The 23,878-nt window shown below is 36.7% G+C and overlaps 1 protein-coding gene across 5 annotated transcripts in view; it reads left to right on the top strand.

The window, feature by feature from the left end:
- The window catches only part of CCDC18 (coiled-coil domain containing 18), a 150,181-nt gene that overhangs the window by 37,368 nt on the left and 88,935 nt on the right, over window positions 1-23,878 (top strand). For 4 of the 5 annotated variants that reach the window (XM_084873374.1, XM_084873373.1, XM_084873376.1 and 1 more), the window contains 7 exons: window positions 427-548; window positions 1,392-1,683; window positions 6,688-6,812; window positions 8,069-8,229; window positions 20,624-20,847; window positions 22,851-22,961; window positions 23,430-23,561. In XM_084873374.1, the coding sequence (XP_084729500.1) occupies window positions 427-548; window positions 1,392-1,683; window positions 6,688-6,812; window positions 8,069-8,229; window positions 20,624-20,847; window positions 22,851-22,961; window positions 23,430-23,561 (1,167 nt within the window). The remainder of the gene's footprint in view (window positions 1-426; window positions 549-1,391; window positions 1,684-6,687; window positions 6,813-8,068; window positions 8,230-20,623; window positions 20,848-22,850; window positions 22,962-23,429; window positions 23,562-23,878) is intronic. The other variant, XM_084873375.1, reaches the window with a different exon arrangement.

The following is a 23,878-nucleotide window of genomic DNA, read 5'->3' as shown; positions in this document are numbered from 1 at the left end:
CCACTGTTCCATCCTGGGTACATGGCTTTTGTTTTAAATTTTGCACTGTGATTTCATTGTGAGTAGTTTGTGGCTACAATTTCAAAAATTACTTCTCTGGAACCTTTGCACTAAAGTTAGCCTTTAGTAACTTCATGCAGAATCCCTGCATGAGTTGTTTGTCTTGTCCATGTGAGACCAGAACACTTACAATTGCCCCTCTGTCATAGGCTCTAAACCATTTTTAAACAGGTACCGGTAGTTAGAATCCCATTCCCTGTCCAGGAAGTTCACTTTGCTCCCTTTTCTATAAGGTTGGCAACTTAATGGGTGGAATATTTGTTCCACTCTCCTGGTTATTTCAAAAATCACTACTTTTTAGTTTAAAAAAACTTAAAACCTATGACAACATTAATGTGCACACTTAAAACAAATTATTGTTTTTAGGTTCAAGCTGAAGAAGAAATATTAGAGAAAAATCTAATTAACTGTGAAAAAGAAAATAAAAAGCTACAGGAAAAGTGTGATCTATATAAAAGTGACGTTGAAATTCTAAAAGAGAAATTAAGGTACAGTATCCTGTTGTAGAAAAGGATTTTTGTGGGGAAATGAATAAATTGAAACATTTTGGAATAGAGTATTTTGTATATTTTAATTGTGGACTTAAATTATGTAGAAAGGTAGGCTTCATGACATTGTTTCCTAGGTATAATGAAGTGAGGATTTTAAATGAATAAAACTAACACACACTTAATGTTTTTATAGTGTAACCACATTAGCTAGTTAGTAAAATATGTATTCTTCAAATAATGAAGAATCATCTAGTTCAGACTTCTCCGTTTAGAGACCTTAAAAATGTGAAAAAGGGAACTGATTAAATACAATAACAATTCTAAAGATTAGATTGTCATAATGTTTGACATATATTTATAGGTATTTGTATTTGTATTTGAAAGTATTAATGCTTTGTAATCAATTAATGGGTCATTAGGCTTTACCTTGTGGAGTTGTGGCTGATACTTCATGATTGTTCCTTCCATGATCTAAAACTTTCTTAAAGCTGCAAAAAGTTGTGTTAGGATTTTGGAGTTAGATCTCCTGTTTCACATTTTTAGAAAGAAACAGAAATGCTTCCGAGATAATGGGAATATATTGCCCTACTACTTACTGTGAGACACCGGGCAAGTTTCATAACCTTTTTGTGCCTCAATTTCCCTGAATATAAACTGGAAGTAATAATAGTGCTACCACATAAAGTTGTGAGTGCCTGGCATGCAGAAAATAGGCACATGGCAAATGTGAGCAGGTATTTTTATTTCCGAATTAAGCTTTAAAATATTTTATTTGAGATTAACTAAATATCATTATTAAAAATGAACATATTTTTATTTTTGTGCTTTTTTTCTTCATAGGCAGTTAAAAGAAGAAAATAATGATGGAAAAGAAAAAATAAGAATCATGGCAATGAAAAATTCAGAAGTAATGGCACAACTATCTGAATCTAGACAAAGTATTTTGAAGCTAGAGAGTGCGTTAGAGGACAAAGAGGAAATACTTCGAGAAAAATTTTCTCTAATAAATGAAAACAGAGACCTAAAGGTCCGTATTGCAACACAGAATGAGAGACTGGATGTATGTCAGCAAGAAATAGAAAGTTCAAGAGTGGAACTGAGACATTTGGACAAAATTATGTCCCAATTGCCGGTGAGTATGTGGGAATAGAAAAATTTTACTAAAGTGCTTTATAAGAAACCATCATTTTGTGGTTGATTTATTAGCTTCTGTTTTTTTTCTTAGATGTTTATACTTTCAGACATCAATTTCTTTTCTGTCTAACCCCTATTTTTTTTTTCTTTTTTACTGTCTACTATTTCAGCCTTTCTCAGTCTCTCAGATGTCATATATAAGAATGGCACAGAATTTTTTAAAAACAACTTTACAATTTTTTTTAACTTAAATTCTTTATTGTTTAAAGTATTACATATGTCTCTTTCCTCCTGCATTGACCTCTCCCCAGCCATTCCCACTCCCAACACATGCCCTAATCCCCTCCTGTCTGTGTCTGTTGGTTTTACTTATATGCATGCATATACATCCGTGGTTGACCTCTTACCCTCCATTCTTCCCCCACTGCCTTTCTTCTGAGGTTTGACTGTCTGTTTGGTGCTTCTGTGTCTCTGGATCTATTTTTGTTTGTTATATTCCACAAATGAGTGAGATCATGTGATATTTATCTTTCTCTGGCTGGCTTATTTCGCTTAGCATAATGCTCTCCAGGTCTATCCATGCTGTTGCAAATGGCAAGAGTTCTTTTATACAGCAGTGTACTATTCCATTGTGTAGATGTACCACAGTTTTTTTAATCAACTCATATGCTGATGGGCACTTAAGCTATCTTTGCTATTGTAAATTGTGCTGCTATGAACATAGCGTTGTGTATATCCTTTCTGATTGGTGTTTCTGATTTCATAGGCTATATTCCTAGAAGTGGGATTACTGGTCAAATGGAAATTCCATCCTTAATTTTTTGAGGAAACTCCATACTGTTTTCCACAAAAGACAGCTTCTTAAAGTGACATTTATATACTACCAAATTTACCCATTTTAAGTGTATTGGTCAATGATTTTTAGTAAATTTACAAGTTTTAGAACAGTCACCGCAATCCAATTTTCAAACATTTTTTTCATCTCCCAAAGATCCCTTGTGCCATTTATAATTAGTTTTTGTACCCACCCTTACTGCTAGGGAACCACTCATCTACTCTCTTTTTCATGCTGTTGAGCATCTTTACCATCATTACTTTGAACTCTGTTTCAAATAAATTTCTTATCTCTACTTCATTTATCTCTTCTTCTGGAAAATTCTCTAGTCATTTCATTTGGGGGTTGTTTCTTTGTCTCCTCATTTTGGCTGTCTGTGTGGGTTTGTGACTATGTATTAGGTAGATCCTCTATACCAGCAGTCGCCAACCAGTGGTCTACGGATCACTGGTAGTCCATGAGGTCCAGAAGGTTGGTGACCGCTCCTCTACACCTCTCAATCTCTAGTGCAGGAAAGGCTGTTTCTAACTAATTAGATCAGGCAAACACTCAAAGCCTCCAGAGAAGGCCTCCATTTATAAACTCATACCGTTTCCCCGAAAATAAGACAGTGTCTTATATTAATTTTTTCTCCCAAAGTTGTGCTAGTTCTTGTTTTCAGGGGATGTCTTATCTTTCCATGCACTAGGTCTAATTTTCGGAGGATGTCTTATTTTCGGGGGAAGCACAGTAGCATTCCTCTTTATTTGCCCTCCAGGCAATTGTCCTCAGGTATGGTGAGAGTTTTTTTTTTCAGCAGGGTGTGACAATTGCTTCTGCCTGGAGGCTAATTGTTATTTTTAACCTCTTAAGTGGTCTCTGGGCAAGGTGTTTTCCAATAGGGTGTGTCAACTGTCTACTTGGGAAAGATCTCCTGCTTGAAGGAATGACTCAGCCCAGGAAACTTCTGAACTCTATCCCCCTAGTCTCCAGTCCTGACTTCTGCTCTCACAACTCCAGTCCATTTCACCTCCTCTCTGCTGGAGCACAAGACGGGTAGCTCCACAGGGAATTTTGTGCATTGACCCTTTCAGAGGGTGCCTGAATTTCAGCTTCTTTTCATAGCCTGATGTTATGTGTATACCCTCCTCAGTTTTGGTGCTCTCTGCTGGGAAGACCAGCTTAGTGATTAGATCCCTGAGTTCTCAGTGGCACCCCCACCAGCTGAGATATCTCTCTGGGACTTCATTTGCTGTCTGTGGGCACCCAGCTAGCTCTTTCTCACCTCTGCCCCTCCTACCAGTCTATGTGGTCTCTACTTTCCGTCCTAGGGTATTAGGGTTCTCTCTTGTGAATTTTCCATTGATTATTCAGGAAGTTTTTCTGTATTTTAGTTGTAATTCCAATTTGTTACTGGGAGCATGTCCATGCAGCATCCACTTACTCTGCTATCATTTTTAATTCCTTATCCCACTCATCTACTTTCTGCATCTAGAGATTTGTCTTTTCTGGACATTTCTTATAAATTAACCGTGGTCTCTTTTTGCATCTGTTCTTTTGCATTCTTACTGTTTTTTAAGATCACTTATTGTGACATATATCAGTATTTCTTTTCTTTTTTTTTTGTTGACTATTATTCATTGTGTGGATATGCCATATTTTATTTATCTATTCACTAAAATATGGACATTTGGATTGTTTCTACTTTGGGACTATTATGAATAATGCTGCTATGAATATTTGCATGTAAGTCTTTGTTTGAATATGTTTTCATTTCTTTTGATTAGGAATAGAAATGCTGACTCATAAATTTATTCCAAAATGTTTTATAATGTGGCTGCACCATTTTATATCCTTACCAGCAATGCATGAGGAGTCCTATTTCTCCGCATCATTGCCAATATTTGTTATTGTTTATTCTTTTTTATTATATCTACCTTAGTGTGTATGAGGTGTTAATCACATTGTGGTTTTAATTTGCATTTCCCTAATGATTAATGTATATACTGACTAAATATGAAAATGTTTTTATAATGTACCTAACCACTTTTTCTCTTTAAGTTATATATGTATATGATCATAATTATAAGTAAGATTAGGAAGAAGGTAAGTTATACCTGTATCAGAAATTTGTTTCTGGTAAGTGTAAAATAATGGTGAGATCAGGTGAAAGCTACAGATAAATGTGTCGTGGTTGGTTTCACATGTATATGGATGGCGGTAGCCTCTTAACAATTTTAAACTGTCAGGGAATTATGAAGCTACGAGGAACCTTAGAAAGTATCTGATTCAAACCATTGTTTTATTGGTGAAGAAATAGCTACCCAAAGAAGTTAATAACTTGTAGCAGAATTGAAACTGAATGTATAATTCTTGGTTCCCAGCCTCTGCTATTTCTACTTTCCTAGGATGCTAATTATTAATTATTTGCTTAGGTTTTTAATGTACCAGTTTGCTTTATAAATCTGATAGTAATCATATGCAGATAGCATTCATCTTAAAGTGATATTCTAATTTGACTCAGTATCAAAATTTATTTAATATGAGATTCTAAAGGTAGTGTGATAATAATATACTTGATCCTGTGTTTCATGCAGTGCTAAGAATAACATAGTTTGGAAATGTTTTTTCATTCTAGAAAGTATGATTTGGTTATAATTTAAAGGTAATGGTCATAGTGTTTACCTTGCCCCTTTTTACAACTGATTTAAAAATTCTTTGTCATTCAAGCACACAGAAAAGCACAGAGACCAGTGTAGCATAGCATTTGCTAAATGTGGATAACATTTTGAATATCCACTTCAAATTTTTTAAATAAAATTTTACAGGTAAATGAAACCTTTTTATGTACCTATCACATCTAATTCTCTCTCTCTTAGAGGTAGCGACTATTTTTAGGTTCATGTGTATCCTTCTTGTCCATGTTTTCAAAAAATTTTTTATTTTCGAGAGAGGAAAAGAGAGGGATAGAGAAACATGGATATGAAGAGTGAAACATTAATTGGCTGCCTCCTGCACACCCCCTATCAGGGATCGAGCCTACAATCCTGGGCATGTACCCTGTCCAGGAATCAAATGGCAACCTTTTGGTATAGAGGATGTTGCCCAACCAACTGAGTCACACTGGCCAGGGCCTTCTTGTCCATATTTTAAATGTTGCTTTTTTTTTTTTTTTTAAATAATATTTTGATTGATTTCAGAGAGGAAGGGAAAGAGAGATAGAAACATCAATGATGAGCCCTAGCTGGTTTGGCTCTGTGCAGAGTATTGGCCTGCGGACTGAAAAATCCCAGGTTTGATTTTGGTTAAGGGCACATGTCCAGGTTCCAGGCTCAATCCTCAGTAGTGGGTGTACAGGAGGCAACCAATCAATGACTCTCTCTCATCATTGATGTTTCTCTCTCTCTCCCTTTCCCTTCCTCTCTGAAACCAATAAAAATACATTTAAAAAGAAAAAAAGAAAAAGTTATGAGAGAGAATCATTGATTGGCTAGCTTCTGCACACCCCTTACTGAAGATCTAGCCTGCAACCAGGCATTTGCCCTGACCAGGAATCAAACCAGTATCTCATTGACAGGTTGATACTGAACCACTCAACCACACCAGCCAAGGCCTTCTTGTCCGTATTTTAAATATTACCACAAACAGATGCATCTAGGAAAAAAAAAAATAAAAATAAAAAAAATATATATATATATGTATGTATATATATATATATATATATATATATTTTTTTTTTTTTCTAGATGCATCTGTTTGTGGTAATATTTATACCATATATATATATATATATATATATATATATATATATACATACACACACACACATTTATACCACACACATATATATATATACACACACACACACACACACACACACACACACTGTATAACACTTAGAATATTAAAAAAATACTACATGGCTAAAAACATACTACATGTACTACTGTTTTTTTACATTCAGTTTTATATTATGTAATGTTTCCATAATGATTTACATCATGCAGGTTTATTTAACTATTGTACTGTTACCATTATCTTTCTATCTCATAATTTATTTATACATTATATTGATTAATATTAAGTTGTTTCTATTAAATTTACACAATTTCTTAGACTTGGAGTTCTGAATAAAAAAAATTATATCACAGATATTATAAATTTATATGTTTATTTTTATACTTACAGTTAAAAAGAGAAATGCTTGGTTTTAAATCATCTCTTTCTAAGCACCAGTTGAGTAGTTTGTCAAACAAGGAAGACAACTACATTGGCTGCTGTGAGACAAATAAAATGATGATTTCAGAGTTGAGGTATGGTTTTTAGGTTCTGAAGTTGTAGAAAATACAATGCTTTTAAAAACTGGTAATTAAGATCTTTAATTGAAATGTTGAAAAATATACTAAAAGTTCAGAGTATTATAACAAATATTTTTTTCCACAACAAAAATGATTCTTAATTTTTGTGATATTTGTTTCAAATATGTTTATTTAAATAAAAAATAATCCACTTTGTATATGTTTACATTCAGAAGTAAAACATATAGTTATATTGTTTATAATTTTGCTTTTTTCACTCTATCATTTTTTAAATTCATATTGAAATAGGTAGAATGATTGATTAGTGAATGGATTAATGTGGTTAATTTAATTTCCATAGCTGTGTAAGAGTCTATTCTATAACTATATCACAATTTATTTATCTACTAGAGGACCGGTGCATGAAATTCATGCACAGGGGGAGGGGGGGGATGTTCCTCAGCCCAGCCTGCACCCTCTCCAATCTGGGACATCCATCTCACAATCCAGGACTGCTGGCTCCCAACCTCTTGCCTGCCTGCCTGATTGCCCATAACCACTTTTGCCTGCCAGCGTGATCACCCCCTAACCATTCCCCTGCCAGCCTGATTGACACCTAAATGCTCCCCTGCTGGCCCGGTAACCCCTAACTTTCCTTCCCTTTCCAGCCTGGCTGATCCTCTAACTGTACTCCCCTGCAGGCCTGGTCACCCCCAATTGCCCTCCCCTGCAGGCCTGGTCCCCCACAACTGCCCTCCCCTGCAGGCCTGGTCCTCTACAACTGCCCTCCCCTACTGGCCATCTTGTGGTGGCCATCTTGGGTCCACATAGGGGCAGCCATCTTTGACCATATGGGGGTGGCCATCTTATGTGTTGGACTGATCGTCAATTTGCATATTACTATTTTATTAAATAGGATTGCTGTAGTGATAGTTACTGTGTTTCTAGTTTCTATCTATTCCATATAGTGCTATGAAGTACACTCTGATACATGTTAACTATAATATAGATGAGTTTTTTAGTGTATATTCCTAAGAGTGAAAATCTGAGCCATAGCGTGTACATTTTCAATTTTACTACGTATCACTAAGTTTCTAAAGTAGCTGAACTGGTTTATAGTCCAATCAGTCTTAGAAAAGAATTTGCAGATCCTGCCCAATAGTTGACTAATACCAGTTTTAAATTTTTTCCATCTTGAAAGGTAAAAAATAGTATGAGATATTTTTATAGAACCTTTCTAATATTTTTTTGGCTTCTTTTCTCTGTGCTAGGATTAAGCTTGCAATAAAAGAGGCAGAAATTCAAAAGCTTCAGGCAAATCTAACTGCAAATCAATTATCTCAGAGTCTTATTTCTCATAATGACAACAAAGAAAATGGTAAATTACATAGTTTAGAAACAGAACCTGTAAAACTAGGAACTAGTCAAATAGGTGAGTATATTTTATTGAATTTTTAAAATAAATTATGATCAGAGTTCTCTGTGATAGTTTTTAAAAAATAAATGGCTTACCAACTATTATCAAACATATTAAATAATCTGTTATTACTAGTTATGGATTGATAAGACAGTAAAAATTACTTCAAAATTCTTAAACTTTGCTTTGTTCTTTAAAAATGTACTTTATTTTAGCCCTGGCCAGTTTGGCTCAGACGACTTGGAGGGTCCCAGGTTCAATTCCTGTCAGGGGTACATGCCTAGGTTTTAGGTTTGAACCCCACTGGGAGGCATGTGGGAGGTGGCCGATTGGTGATTCTCATCATTGCTGTTTCAGTCTCTCCCTCTCCTTCTCCCTTCCTCTTTGAAATCAATAAAGTTATATATTTTTTAAAAAATGTACTTTAACCCTAGCCCGTTTGGCTCAGCTGATAGAGCGTCAGCCTGCGGATCCAAGGGTCCCAGGTTTGATTCCTATCAAAAGCATGTACCTTGGTTGCAGGCTCCTCTCCTGCCTGGCCCCTGGTCAGGGCTAATGCAGGAGGCAGCCAACCGATGTGTTTCTCTCACATTGATGTTTTTCTCTCGATGTTTCTCTCTGTCTTTCCCTCTCTTCCACTCTCCCTAAAAATCAATGAAAAAAATATCCTCAGGTGAAGATTAACCCTCCCCCAAAAAGTACTTTATTAAAGTAAAATTTCCTTACAATAAAATATTCCCCTAAAACAAACACTTGATACGATTTGTTTGTTTTTCATGTTTATATACCCTTGTTACAATCACCACAATCAGTACTTTTTACTCCTTCCCAATTTACTTTACATTTAATTTTCGTTTTTCCAATTTTTCTTAAAGTTTATTATTATTATTATTATTATTATTATTATTATTTATTGTCTAAAGTTTTACATATGTCTCCTTTTTCCCAATTGACCCCTCCCCCAACCATTCCCACCCCAGGCAAGCCCCCACTGCCCCAGTGTCTGTGTCCATTGGTTATGCTAATATGCACACATACAAGTCCTTTGGTTGCTCTCTAATCCCCTCCTCCCCTACCATTTGTCTCTAGATCGATCTATTCTTGTTCATCTCTTAAAGTTTATTTTAACTTATTTTCTAATGTAAGTATTTAAAGATACATATTGTACTTTCATTTCAGATATTTTATATCTCTTGTGTGTGTTTATTTTCATATATTTAGGGACTTTTCAGGTATCTGTTATTAGTGGTAGACATTAGGTTGTTTTCCATTAAACAGCTTAATTCATGAGTGAACTGGATTTAATTTTATAAATACTGTTTTGAGGCTTGGTATATTAGTCAGTGTATAGTTGAATGTTCCAGATGCATTTGACAAAAATTAATAAGTACTAGTATTCTATAATTTTTTAGTGCAGTGTGTTCTCTCTTTTTTTAAAAATTGGTTTTAGAGAGAGTTCAGAGAGAGAGATTGAGAGAGAGAGAGAGAGAGAGAGAGAGAGAGAGAGAGAGAGAGAGAGAAACATCAGTAGATCCATTTATTTATGCATTCCTTGGTTGTTTCTTGTGTGTACTCTGATCGGGATCAAACCTGCAACCTTGACGTATCAGGATCAAGCTCTAATCAACTGTGCCACCAGCCCAGGGCTGGTGGAATGTTCTTTTGAATGTTAATCATGTGAAATCGGTTGATGGTGTTAAGTCTTTTTTATCCTTAATAAAAAAGTTTTGTGTACTTGTTCTGTCAATTACTGAAAAAGTAGTATTAAAATCTTCATATTTACATGTTGGTTTGTTAATTTATTCCTTTAATTCTGTCAGTCTTTGCTGCTGATATTTTGAAGATATTATATACTTACACATTTAAGATTATTCTGTCTTCTTGTTGAATGGACCCCATCATTATAGTAGATGTCTATTTTTATTCCTGCTTATATACTTTAGAATGAAGATTAGTTTGTCCCAAATTAATATGTAGCAGCTCCAGCTTTTTTATTGAGATATAAATCACATATAACATTGTATTAGTTTTAGCTGTCCAACATGATTTAATATCTGTATATACAAGTTATTATGAAGTGATTTCCAGATAAGTCAATATCCATCACCACACAAAGTTACAGATTTTTTTTCTTGTGATGAGAACTTCTAAGATCACCTCTTTTAGCAATTTTCAAATACACTGTACAGTATTATTAACTACAGTCACCATGCTATACAATACATCCCCAGTACCTCTTGACAACCTTCACCCTTTGCACTCCCCCATCTGCCACCCATCTGCCTCTGGCGACCACCCATTTGTTCTCTGTATCTATGGCTTTGTTTTATTTTAGATTCCACATATAAGTGAGATCATACAGTATTTGTCTTTTTCTGTCTCACTTATTTTGTTTAGCCTAATGCCCTCAAGGTCTATTCATGTTGTAAGAGATAATAGGATTTCCCTTCTTTTGATGGCTGAATAATATTCCGTTGTGTATACACACATTTTATTTATCCATTTATCTGTCGATGGCTACTTAGGTTACTTCCATGTTTTAGCTATTGTAAATGATGTTACAGTGAACGTAGGAGTGCAGATATATTTTCAAGACAGTGATTTAGTTTTCTTCAGATAAATTCCCAGAAGTGGAATTGCTGGGTCATATGGTAGTTCTATTTTTAAATAAATCTTTATTGTTCAGATTATTATAGATGTTCCTCTTTTTTCCACCCAGTTCCCACCCAACCCCATGTCCTTACCCCCACTCCGCTATCTTCGTCCATAGGTATAAGATTTTTCTCTAATTTCTTCCACACCCCACACTCCATAACCCCCGAGAATTGTCAGTCAACTCCCTTTCTCTGCCCCTGATTCTATTATATTCACCAGTTTATTGTTAATCAGATTTTTTTCACTTAATTTTTAGATTCACTTGTTTATCGATATGTATTTGTTGTCATTTTGTTGTTCATAATTTTTATCTTTACCTTTTTCTTCTTCTCCCTCTTCTTAAAGAATACCTTTCAGCCCTAACTAGTTTGGCTTAGTGGATAGAGCATTGACCTGCAGACTGAAAGGTCCCAGATTCGATTCCAGTTAAGGGCATGTACCTTGGTTGCAGGCACATCTCCAGTAGAAGGTAGCTGATTGATGTTTCTGACTCTCTGTTCCTCTCCCTTCCTCTCTGTAAAAATATCAATAAAATATATTAAAACAAACAAACAAAAAAGAATACCTGTCAGCATTTCATATAATACTGGTTTGGTGGTGATGAACTCCTTTAACTTTTTCTTGTCTGTGAAGCTCTTTATCTGCCCTTCAATTCTAAATGATAGCTTTGCTGGATAGAGTAATCTTGGTTGTAGGTTCTTGCTATTCATCACTTTGAATACTTCTTGCCACTCTCATCTGGCCTGCATAGTTTCTGTTGAGAAATCAGCTGACAATCATATGGTTACTCCCTTCTAGGTAACTAACTGTTTTTCTCTTACTGCTTTAAAGATTATCTCTTTGTCTTTTGCCCTTGGCATTTTAATATATTTTATTGCTTTTTCACAGAGAGGAAGGGAGAGAGATAGTTAGAAACATCGATGAGAGAGAGTCATCGATCAGCTGCCTCTTGCACGCCCCCTACTGGGGATGTGCCTGCAACCAAGGCACATGCCCTTGACCGGAATCGAACCCGGGACCCCTCAGTCCGCAGGCTGATGCTCTATCCACTGAGCCAAACCGGTTTCGGCTGCCCTTGGCATTTTAATTATGTTGTGTCTTGGTGTGGTCCTCTTTGGATTCTTCTTGTTTGGGGTTCTGTGCGCTTCCTGAACTTGTAAGTCTATTTCTTTCACCAGGTAGGGAAAGTTTTCTGTCATTGTTTCTTCAATAGGTTTTGAATATCTTGCTCTCTCTTCTGGCACCCCCATAATTCAGATGTTGGTACTCTTGAAGTTGTCCCAGAGACTCCTTACACTATCTCCTATTTTTTTTATTATTTTATCTTTTTGCTCTGCTGGTGGGGTGTTTTTTTGCTTCCTTGTATTTCAAATCTTTGACTTGATTCTTGGGATCATCTAGTCTACTGTTGAATTTCTGTATATTATTATTTATTTCAGTCAGTGTATGCTTAATTTCTGACTGGTCCTTTTCCATTTTTTGGCATTCTCACTAAGATCCTTGAAGGTCTCACTAAGTCCCATGGAGGTTTCTAAAAGATTCTTGAGTAATCTTATAACTGTTTTAAACTCTATATCCAGTAGTTTTCTTTCTTCCTTTTCTTTCATTTGTGACATGTTTCTTTGTCTCTGCATTTTGGCTGCTTCCCTGTGTTGATAAGAGTGGCCTTGTGTGTTAGGTGTCCTTTGGGGCCTAGTGGCTCAGCCCCCCCAGTCACCTGAGGTGGACACTCTTGGTGCACCCCTTTGTGGGCTGTATGCACAGTCCTGTGGTACTACACTTGATCTTAGCCAAAAGGCCGAGAAGCGATGTATGCACAGTCCTGTTGTAGTTGAGCCTTGATTGCTGTTGGTATCACTGGGAGGAATTGACCTCCAGGCCAATTAGCTATGAGGACCAGCTGTATCTACAATGGAAGAACTGCTGTGCTAAAGACACTCTTATGAGGCATTTCTTGCTTCAGTGGGGCTTTGGTGCTCACTGAGTCTGCCCCTTGAATGTGTCACTTATGGATGTGAAGAGTTATAATCTGGTATGGTCTCACAGTGACCACTGGGTACACCTGCTCTTGGATCTCCAAGGAGGTACAAAGTCAGCCACTGGCTGGAGCCACCCAGCAGGAGCTACAGAGAGATCTGCAAATTTCTCCTCTTTGTTTGGGGTTTGGAAGTGCCCAGAGGAGCCCAGCTGTGAAGCAAGGCAGGTTGCTGCTGTTGTGCTTTGAGCCTTCTTTTAGAAGCTTTGTCGCTCTTTGACCCAGCTGCAGTTTGTTAAGTTTTAGACTGTGAAAGGACAGGCCATTCATATGTAAAAGTTGCTGTGCACAGCTTGGGTGGGGTTGTAAATTTGGGGGGGGCAGAGTTTCTGGGAATCACCAGGGCAGAGCAAACAGCAATGGCTGCCAGTCTGCCCTGCACCAGAAAGTCCCTGTGTCTCTGCGTCCTGAGCCCCAGTTCAGGAACTGTGATTGCTTGAGCACCTCTGAGAGAAAGCCACCCTTGTGTTCCAGCCCGATGCCAGACAGTCCAGTTTCTGCCCGTATTAGTTTGGGTCCCCGGAGTCTCACCTGAAACTAGATTTCTGAGCAATCAGGAGCTTGTATCTCTCTCCCAATGAAAAAAACAACAACAGTGCACCCAGTTGCCAGCCTGTTTTGCACGAGCCTCTGCATTTTCTACCAGTCTCAATGTGCTTTTCTCTTTCCTTCTCATTGTATTAGGTCTAGTAATAATTATTGTCGTTTTCTAATACTTTTTAAAATCTAATTTATTTAAACAATACAACAAAATTTAATCAACAATATAGTTGCCGTTGTTTTCTACTACTTGTGCCCAACACTCAGGAAGCATTTTAATCCCTCAGTTGTAAAATTCTTGTGATTTTGATGCAAAAAATTCGGTCAATGCATTTTTGAGGCATTCTTCATTATTAAATTTTTTTCCAAGAAGAAAGTTTTGCAAAGAACGAAACAAATGGTAATCGGAAGGGGCAATATCAGGAGAATATGCAGGTTGAGGGAGAACTTCCCATTCCAACTGGCGCAGTTTTTCAGCAGTGATTCTTGCAGTATGCGGTCGTGCGTTATCGTAGTGAAGAATTACGCCCTTCCGGGGCGTTCTTTTTCTCTTAAAGCTTGGGCTAACCTTTCCAATTGGGCACTATACACTGCACTTGTAATGGTTTGGTTAGATGGTAAAAGTTCATAATGAAGAATTCCTTTAAAATTCCACCAAACACACAACATCACTTTTTTCCCATGCAAGTCAGGTTTTGGCGTGGGCTGCGGAGCCTCGTTTTTGTCCAACCATTGAGGCCACCTTTTCAAATTAACATACAGCACCCATTCTTTATCTCCGGTTACAATTTGCTCTAAAAACGGCAAACGGTTTTGACGAGAGAGGAGCGAACTGCAAATTGTGACTCTTTGATTACGGTTGTTGTCAGTCAACTCATGAGGAACCCATTTTCCAAACTTTTGGACTTTGCCAAGTGCACGCAATTGATTGGAAATTGTTTTTTGTGAACAATTTAAAGTTGTCGCAAGCTCTTGTTGGGTAATTTGAGGATTTTGCACCAAAAGAGCTTGAAGAGCTTCTTGATCAAAATTGGACACACGGCCTCGACCACTCTTGTCATCTAATGAAAAATTTCCCTCGCGAAATTTCTCAAACCAATGCTGGCATTTTCTGGCGCTAACTGCATCTTGACCAAGAGCACTACAGATGTTTTTTGCAGCCTCACTTGCTTTTCTTCCTAATTGGAACTCGTAAAGCATGCAGTGCCGAATATGCTCTTCATCCGCCATCTTCTTAGCCCTAGTTTTGCAAAGCAAACACAAAATTTTTCAAGCAAAACTTGTTAATTGCACTTCACACGTTCTGTAGATACCACGTGTTTGAAGGTTATGTCAATACAAGTCAACGCCAAGCAAGATTTTAAATGAATGTTTAAAAACGACATTAATTATTACTAGACCCGATAGAACTTCCACTTAGCCAGCTTTCCTGTGGTTTTGGATGATTATTGTTTTTTCTTTTAGTTGTAGTTTTGATGTGGTTGTAAGAGGCAGCAATTACAGGTGTTCATCTGTGCTGCCATCTTGGTTCTCTTTCCTTTTATTTATTTATTTATTTTTAAAATATATTTTATTGATTTTTCACAGAGAGGAAGAGAGAGGGATAGAGAGTTAGAAACATCAATGAGAGAGAATCATCGATCAGCTGCCTCTTGCACACCCCCAAGTGGGGATGTGCCCACAACCAAGGTACATGCCCTCGACTGGAATCGAACCCAGGACCTTTCGGTCCACAGGACGACGCTCTATCCACTGAGCCAAACCGGTCCCATCATCTCCTTTTTAATTTTTTGAGGAATCTCTATACTGTTCTCTTTAGGGGCAGCACCAATTTACATTCCCACCAACATTATACAAGGATTCCCTTTTCTCTAAATCCTCACCAACACTTGTTAATTCTTGTCTTTTTCATAATAGCCATTCTAATAGATGTGAGTGATATCTCAATAGGGTTTTGATTTGTATTTGTTTAATGATTGGTAATGTTGAGCACCTTTTCATATGGCTCTTGGCCATCTGTGTGTCTTCTCTGGAAAAGGTCTATTTAGATCTTCTGACCATTTTTTAATTGGATTGTTTGTTTTTTGTTATTGAATTGTTTGAATTCTTTATATTTTTTGGATATTATAAATATATAATTTGCAAATATATTGTTTCATTCTATACATTTACTTTTCATTTTGTTGATGGTTTCTTTTGTCTAACAGAAGCATTTAATTTGATATACCGTATTTTTCGGACCATAAGACGCACTTTTTTCCCCCCAGAAGTGGGGGGAAAATGTCCCTGCGTCTTATGGTCCAAATATAGCCTACACATATACTGTAAAAAAAAAAGTTTTTTTACTTGCCCGGCTCTGTGTGGTCTCTGTGTGCTTGCCCGGCTCTAAAATAGTTCTAAATGCTGCTGTTTACTGTTTACAGGGTTGATTACAAGTGTTTATGACTGTGATGTTGGGTTTTAATGCACATAAAATATTTTACGACACTATTTGTTTCAGAATCTTTTTTTCTTTATTTCCCTTCTCTAAAAACTGGTGCGTCTTATGGTCCGGTGCGTCTTATGGTCCGAAAAATACGGTAGTCGTACTTTGTTTATTTTTGCTTTTGTTGCCTTTGCATCACCAAAATAGAGTTTAAGGAATTTATTCCCTATGTTTTCTTCTAGGCTTTTTATAGTTTTAGGTTTTCAAATTCTTAATCCATTTTTAGCTGATTTTGTGTGGCCTAAGATAGTGGTCCAATTTTGTTCTTTTGCATGTTACTGTCCAGTTTTCCTAACACCATTTATTAAAGAGACTCTCCTTTTTTCCATTATATATTCTTAGCCCCTTTATAAAATAATTTGTTATGTATGCATGGATTTATTCCTGGGCTCTTTCTGTTCTGTTAATTTATGTGTCTGTGGTACCATACTGTTTTGAATATTATGGCTTTATAATATAGTTTGAAATCAGGAAACATAGTGCCTCCAAGCTTTGTTCTTTTCAAGATTGCTTTGGCTATTTGGGGTCTTTTGTGGTTCCATTGAAATTATAGGATTGTTTCTTCTATTTTTGTGGAAAATGCCATTGTAATTTTGATGTGGGTTGGATTGAATCTGTAGATCTATGTGGGTAGTATGGATATTTTCATAATAGTAATTTTTTAAATTTATGAACACAAAACATCTTTCCATTTATTTTTATCTGATAGTTTATCACCAACTATTTTTTTAAATAAATCTTTATTCATATTATTACAAATGTTCCTCAAATTTTCCCCTCCATTGCTCCCCTCCACCAGGTTCCCATCCCACCCTCTGCTCTTTCCCCACCCCCCATTGTCCTCATCCATAGGTGCACAGTTTATGTTCAGTCTCTTCCCACACCCCCCACTCCTCTTTTCCCCGAGAATCGTCAGTCCACTCCCCTTCCATACCTCTGATTCTATTATATTCACCTGTTAATATTGTTCATCAGATTTTTTTTTTTAATTTCCTTGGTTTTTAGATTCACTTGTTGATAGTTACGTATTTGTTGTTCATAGTTTTTATCTTTATTTTCTTCCTCTTCCTAAAGAACCCCCTTCAGCAATTTATATAATTCTGCTTTGGCGATGATGAACTCCTTTAGCTTTTTTTTATTTGTGAAGCTCTTTTTCTGACCTTTGATTCTGAGTGATAGCTTTGCTGGTTAGAGTATTTTTGGCTGTAGGTTCTTGCTATTCATCACCTTGAATATTTCTTGCCATTCCCATCTGGCCTGCATGGTTTCTGTTGATAAATCAGCTGACAATCATATGGCTGCTTCTTTATAGGTAACTACCTGCTTTTCTCTTGCTGCTTTTAATATTCTCTCTTTGTCTTTTGCTCTTGGAATTTTAATTATGATGTGTCTTGGTTTGGTTCTCTTTGGATTCCTTTTGTTTTGGGTTCTGTGTGCTTCCTCGACTTGTAAGTCTAATTCTTTCACCAGGTGGGGGAATTTTTCTGGCACTATTTCTTCCAGTATGTTTTTAGTATCTTACTATCTCTCTTCTTCTGGGACCCCCATAATTCTGATGTTGGTTCGCTTGAAGTTGTCCTAGAGGCTTCTTACATTATCTTCAACTTTCTGGATTTTCTTGTCGTCTTGCTTCTGCGGAGGAGTGTCTTCTGGCTCTTTATGTTCCAAATCTTTGACTTGATTCTTGCAATCTTCCATTCTGTTTTTAGGACTCTGTATAATATTTTTAATTTCAGACAATGTATTCTTTATTTCTAGTTGATCCCTTTTTATTTCTAGTTGATCCCTTTTCATATCCTCATAGGTCTCATTTATTTTATAGGCCTTTTCTAGGAAATCCTTAAAAAACATTATAACCGTGGTTTTGAACTCTATATCCAGTCGCTTGTTGTCCTTCATTTCTTTCGTTTGTGATCTGTTTCCTTGTCTCGGCATTTTCACAGCTTCCCTGAGTTGGTAGGGTAGCTTTGTGTGCTAAGGTGTCCTATATGGTTCAGTGGGTCAGCCTCAGCCTCCCAGTTACCTGAGGTGGACACTCTTGGTGCACCCCTTTGTGGACTGTGTGTACAGCCTTGTTGTAGTTAAGTCTTGATTGTTGTTGGTATCATTGGGGGGAACTGACCTCCAGGCCAATTGGCTGTGAGGATCAGCTGTGTCTATGCTGGGAGACAGCCTTATTTGACTAGACTTGGAAAATTGCAAAAGCCTCTGTGCTTAGCTTGGATGGGGCGGAGTTTCAGGTTAGAGCCTACAACCTTGGCTTCCCATCAGCCCCACCCTATGAGGTTCCTGAGTCTCAGTGTTCCTCAGTGTCCTTCAGTACTCACTGCTTTGGTACTCGTTGTAAGCACCTCTGAGAGAAAGGTGGCCTCGAGTTTCGCCCACTACCAGACACTCTAGGAACTGGGGTTCAGTGCAATTGGAAGTGGGGTTGGAAGTGGGGCTCAGCACAGTCCAGAACTTTTGTCTCCTTCCCTCTAGGGCACATGTGTCAAACACAAAGCCCACGGGCCAAATCCAGCCCGCCAGGCCTTGCAATGTAGCCCGCACCGCGCTGTCATCACTGCACTCCGCTGTCAGTTTATGACATTGTCAGTTTATGACTGTTCAGTAAACCATTCAGCCCGAGATTTAGGCTGGATTTTAGATTTTGGCCCCTTCTCTGATTGAGTTCGACACCCCTACTCTAGGGCAATCCAGAGGCACATTCAACAGTCCATCCTCTGCGTACAATGTGTGCGCCTCTGGAGCTCTGCCTTTCACCACTCCCCTGAGTTTCCACCTAATAGCCTAGATTCCCTCTGTATGCGCCTGGGTCCCCAGGGTCTCACCCAGAACTGGGGTTCAGTGCAGTCAGAACTGGGGTTCAGCACAGTCCGGAGCTTTTATCTCCTTCCCGCTAGAGAACACCAGCCAGGCACTCAGCCGACCCCTCCTCTCCGGCTCAGTCCTCTTCCCCATGTGCGCACTGTGTCTCCGCACCTTAGCCTTTTACAGCTCCTCTGATTTTCCTTCTGGTTTTCTCTTTCCTTCTAGTTGTAGAATTTCCAGTCAGTCAACTTTCCTGTAGTTCTGGATAATGTCCATTTTGTATTTTAGTTGTATTTTTTGAAATTGTTGTGCAGGGCTGCAGTTAGGCGTTTACCTATGCCACCATCTTGGTTTCTTCCCTTATCACTATCTATTTTGATTAGTGTTTGCCTAGTATTATTTTCCCCATAATTTTAACTTGTATTTTTATGTATAAGTGATTGTCTTATAAAAATTGTCTTAGTTCTCTCTTTTGTAAGCAGGTGGACATTTTTTGCTCCTTAATAGGAATGTTTAGATCACTTTCATTAAATGTAGCTATCAATTCTTGGGGGTTTAAATCTACCATCTTGGTATTTGTTTACTATTTACTGTATTGGCCTTTGTTCATCTTTGCCTTTTTAGTATTCCATTTTGGGTTTACATCTACCATCTTAGTATTTGTTTACTATTTGTTCTTTTGGCCTTTGTTCATCTTTCTTGCCTTGAAGTGGTTGCCTTAGTGGTTAACATGTACAGCTTTAATGTATCACAGTCTATCTTTAAATGCAATGGGCTGCTAGCAGCAGAAATGACAGCAGAGAAAAGTAGATATCTAAGTTATTAGAGAGAATAGAAGGAAGAAAGATGGATTAGCAGAAGGAATGCTAGTTTTTAGATGTGGTGTGTCATAGCTTCTCTGACATCAAAGAAGAATAGAGCCAATGATGGATAGCTCATGTATAAACTGGAATATTAGCAAGATGGAGAATTGATAGGAAATGCTACTTACACAACCCTTACATCTCTACACATCTGTGTATGTTTTCATGCAATCATTTACATTATGCCTTTAAAGAAATTCTGAAGCTCCTGTTATCTTGAGGTGTGAGGATAGGTGTGTATGTTTATAATGGAGAAAGTGTATACTCAAACATCTGCCTCTGGAAACCCTCAGTTTTAAAATGCATCACTGAATTCTCATCAGTTAGTTTGGACTGTGAGTCACTATTTTCAGCTTTTGAATATGCATTTATATTAAAATATTTATAGTGATCTCAGGTTATCCAAACACATTTTATGATTAACTTCAGTTTAAGGAGACATGACAAGGGTTTTGTTGGGTTGTTTTTAAAACTATTATTTTTTTAAACAATGATTTCTATCCAAAAAATGGGATTTTTAAAAAAATATATTTTTATTGATTTTTCACAGAGAGGAAGAGAGAGGGATAGAGAGAAACATCGATGCGAGAGAATCATGGATCAGCTGCCTCTTGCACACCCCCTGCTGGGGATGTACCCGCAACCAAGGTACATGCCCTTGACTGGAATCGAACCCGGGACCTTTCAGTCTGCAGGCCGACGCTCTATCCACTGAGCCAAACCAGTCCCGGCAAAAAATGGGATTTTTAAAGGCAGAGAAGTGCTCTTCCTGGTATAAAGGAATAGTTTTTTGGTATGAAGAATAGTCTATAAAAGTGAGAGATACAGAAGAATTTATTTCCACTTTATTATGTATTTAAGTTAGAAAGTACTGTGCTTACCATGTTTGCTTTATTATATTTTCCATTTTCTTTACTATTCTTTAGATCATAAACTAAACTTTATTATTAAGTCTTTTAACATTGCAATAGATTTTTTCTTGAAGTTTATACTAAACAACTTTCCTTTTATTTTTACTAGCAGAAAGTATAAAAGATCAAGATCAACATACCATGAGCAAGCAATATGAAAGAGAGAGGCAAAAACTTGCTTCTGGAATAGAAGAACTCCGTACTAAGTTGATTCAAATAGAAGCTGAAAATTCTGATTTGAAAGTTAACATGGCCCACAGAACTAGTCAGTTTCAGCTGATTCAAGAAGAGCTGCTAGAGAAAGCTTCAAACTATAGCAAACTTGAAAGTGAAGTAAGCTTGAATTAACAGTTTATATGGGCTACATTTTCATATAAGAAAAAATATATTATTGATGGTTTTTGTTAAAAATTGTATATTTAATTTTAGTTTTATACATTTAAAAATATTAATGGTGCCACATAAGTTATAAATTCTTTCTAAAATTATTTTTTGAAACATTTGCTTTATAACCTATGTTAAAAGTAGGAAAATACACTTAGGGTATGAAAAGATTTAAAATTTGATGGAATTTATACTGCGCTATACTCATTTCTTCAAAGTATAACTTAATGTGGACAATATACATGTACAAGTAAAGTGTTTGGATTATGCAGTTGGAAGAAAAATAGTGGTAATAGAGGATTTCAAATTTTTGCAAACAACAGAATCTCCCGAGATTCCTGGTAAATATGCAGATTTCTAGATCCTAGTGATTTTGATTCAGCCAATACTGAGTTATACTCAGGGATGTTCATTGTTAAAAAAAAAAAAAAAAAAAAAAAAAAAAAAAAAAACTACATATGTGCCAGAACCAGTTTGGCTCAGTGGATAGAGCATCAGCCTGCGGACTGAAAGGTCCCAGATTCGATTCCGGTCAAGGGCATGTACCTTGGCTGCGGGCACATCCCCAGTGGGGGGTGTGCAAGAGGCAGCTGATCGATGACTCTCTTTCATTGATGTTTCTAGCTCTCTATCCCTCTCTCTTCCTCTCTGTAAAAAAATGAATAAAATATATATTTTTTAAAAAACTACATATGAATCTGGTACAGATATGCTTTGGATTACAGTCTGAAAAGGGAATAATGTGTGTATTTTGAATATCTGATCTTCATTCCACTGAGGTCAGAACAAGGATAACTCATTAGGTAATTGTGGACCCAGATCACAGGTGTTTATTATACTCCTCCTTCAAACCAGGGTTGCAGCTATCTCTGGGGGCACTTTTTTAAATGTCTGAATTCTCATCTTAGGTTTGTAGCCAAGAAAAAGACCTGCGGGATAGGAGCTTGCTTAGTAACGGAAAAGGAGATTTAGTCAATCTGTAATTGTAGCTTTAGTTTACTTAGAAAATTATCAAGTACTAAGATTAATAACTTTTTAAAAAATTATAAAATTAGTGCAATCTTGTTGAAAATACAGAAAGGGACAAGGAAAAAGAAATCATTGACAATTCTACAATCAGAAATAACTGTTGTTAACATTTTATTATACTAACTAGAGGCCCATTGCACGAAGATTTGTACAATAGGCCTTCCATCCCCTGGCTGCTGGCACTGGTTTTCCTCTGGCACCCAGGACCTAGGCCTTCGCTCTGGCCACCGCCTTCAGTTTTTGCTCCAGCCAGAGTGCCGCTCCTATAGCTCCTTCTGTACCCCCTCACCCTCACCCTCATAGCAGGCATCCTGCCCGCCTGGCTGCTTCAACACTTGCAAACATACTGCCTAGAGGCCTGGAGCGGTTAGGGGATGGGGCCACCTCCATCTTTGTCAGGTTGATTTGCATGCTCACTCCTGATTGGCTGTGGTCATTGTGAAGTGATGGTCAATTTGCATGTTTCTCTTTTATTAGTGTAGATTTTAGGTTTTAAAAAAATATATATTTTATTGATTTTTTACAGAGAGAAAGGGAGAGGGATAGTTAGAAACATCGATGAGAGAGAAACATCGATTAGCTACCTCCTGCACACCCCCTACTGGGGATGTGCCTGCAACCAAGGTACATGCCCTAGACCGGAATCAAACCTGGAACCCTTCAATCCACAGGCTTATGCTCTATCCACTGAGCCAAACTGGTTAGGGCTAAATTTAGTTTTTAATAGCTTCTTTTAAGAATGGGTTGATATGTAATCCTAATTAGACATAGAGGGTCTGAATTAAATTACTTATGTATTATATAGATGAAATAAGCTGCATTGTATCTCTGATCTATTCTCCATTATTCGTTTTTCTTCTAAATTGTAGCTCATTTTTTAAAGTAGGTTTTTAAAATAATTTTTCATTTTAATCTGTTTTTAGATGACAAAGAAATGTTCTCAACTTTTAACTCTAGAGAAACAGCTGGAAGAAAAAATAGTTGCTTATTCTTCTATTGCTGCAAAAAATGCGGAACTTGAACAGGAGCTTATGGTAAAAATTACCTTTTTTTTTTTTTTTTACTACAAATTCACCGTGACTTTAAGGCACTTAATTCGTGACAGCATATTTGTTTTAGTATTATTATAATAAAATGTCATATAGGACATATATTCTAAACTCTTCCCATTATTTTTTTTTTGTGTATTCATATATTTAGGTTAATATATATGAGTGTTAAGTACATTTTCTCATTTTTATCCTAGTAGAGTTGAAGGAAATAGTAGTAGTTCTTTGATATTCACAGTTTTTTTAAAGTAGTTAAATTTTCTCATTTTGATACAATTTTTAAAATAACCATTTTGTCTTTTTAATAAGTATTTAAACATTTTCAAAGTTTGATTTGTTAATCACTATGAATCTTTAAAGAATAGAGTATCACAAATGTAATGCTTTACTAATATATTTTTATGTAAAACTACCTCTCAATTAAATTCTTTTCAAGTGTTTTTGTATTTCTAGGAAAAGAACGAAAAGATAAGAAGTCTAGAAACCAATATCAACACAGAACATGAAAAAATTTGTTTAGCTTTTGAAAAGGCAAAGAAAATTCATCTTGAACAGCATAAAGAAATGGAAAAGCAGATTGAAAGAGTAAGACATTAATATTTTTGCAAGTAGATATAGAATATGGGTGCTAAAAATGACCTTAACTTTACTAATCTAACTTCCTTTTTTTAATATATGAGGAAATAAAGACTTAGAAAAGTTACTGGCAAGTACTATAGTTAGAATCACATTAGTTCTGAATTTTTTTTATTAAATAAAGAACAACATATTTTTTAAAATTGATTTTTAGATAGAGAGAGAGATAGAGAAAGAGAAACATTAATCGGCTGCTTCCTGCATAATCCCTACTGGGGATCGAGCCTGCAAGCTGGGCATGTACCCTGGCCAGGAATTGAACTAGT

The sequence above is a fragment of the Pipistrellus hanaki genome, assembly GCF_964339955.1.
Source record: "Pipistrellus hanaki genome assembly, chromosome: 2".
Classification (NCBI taxonomy): Eukaryota; Metazoa; Chordata; class Mammalia; order Chiroptera; family Vespertilionidae; genus Pipistrellus; species Pipistrellus hanaki.
Note: the sequence above shows the minus strand (reverse complement) of the source record. Positions and strands in the feature narration are given on the sequence as shown.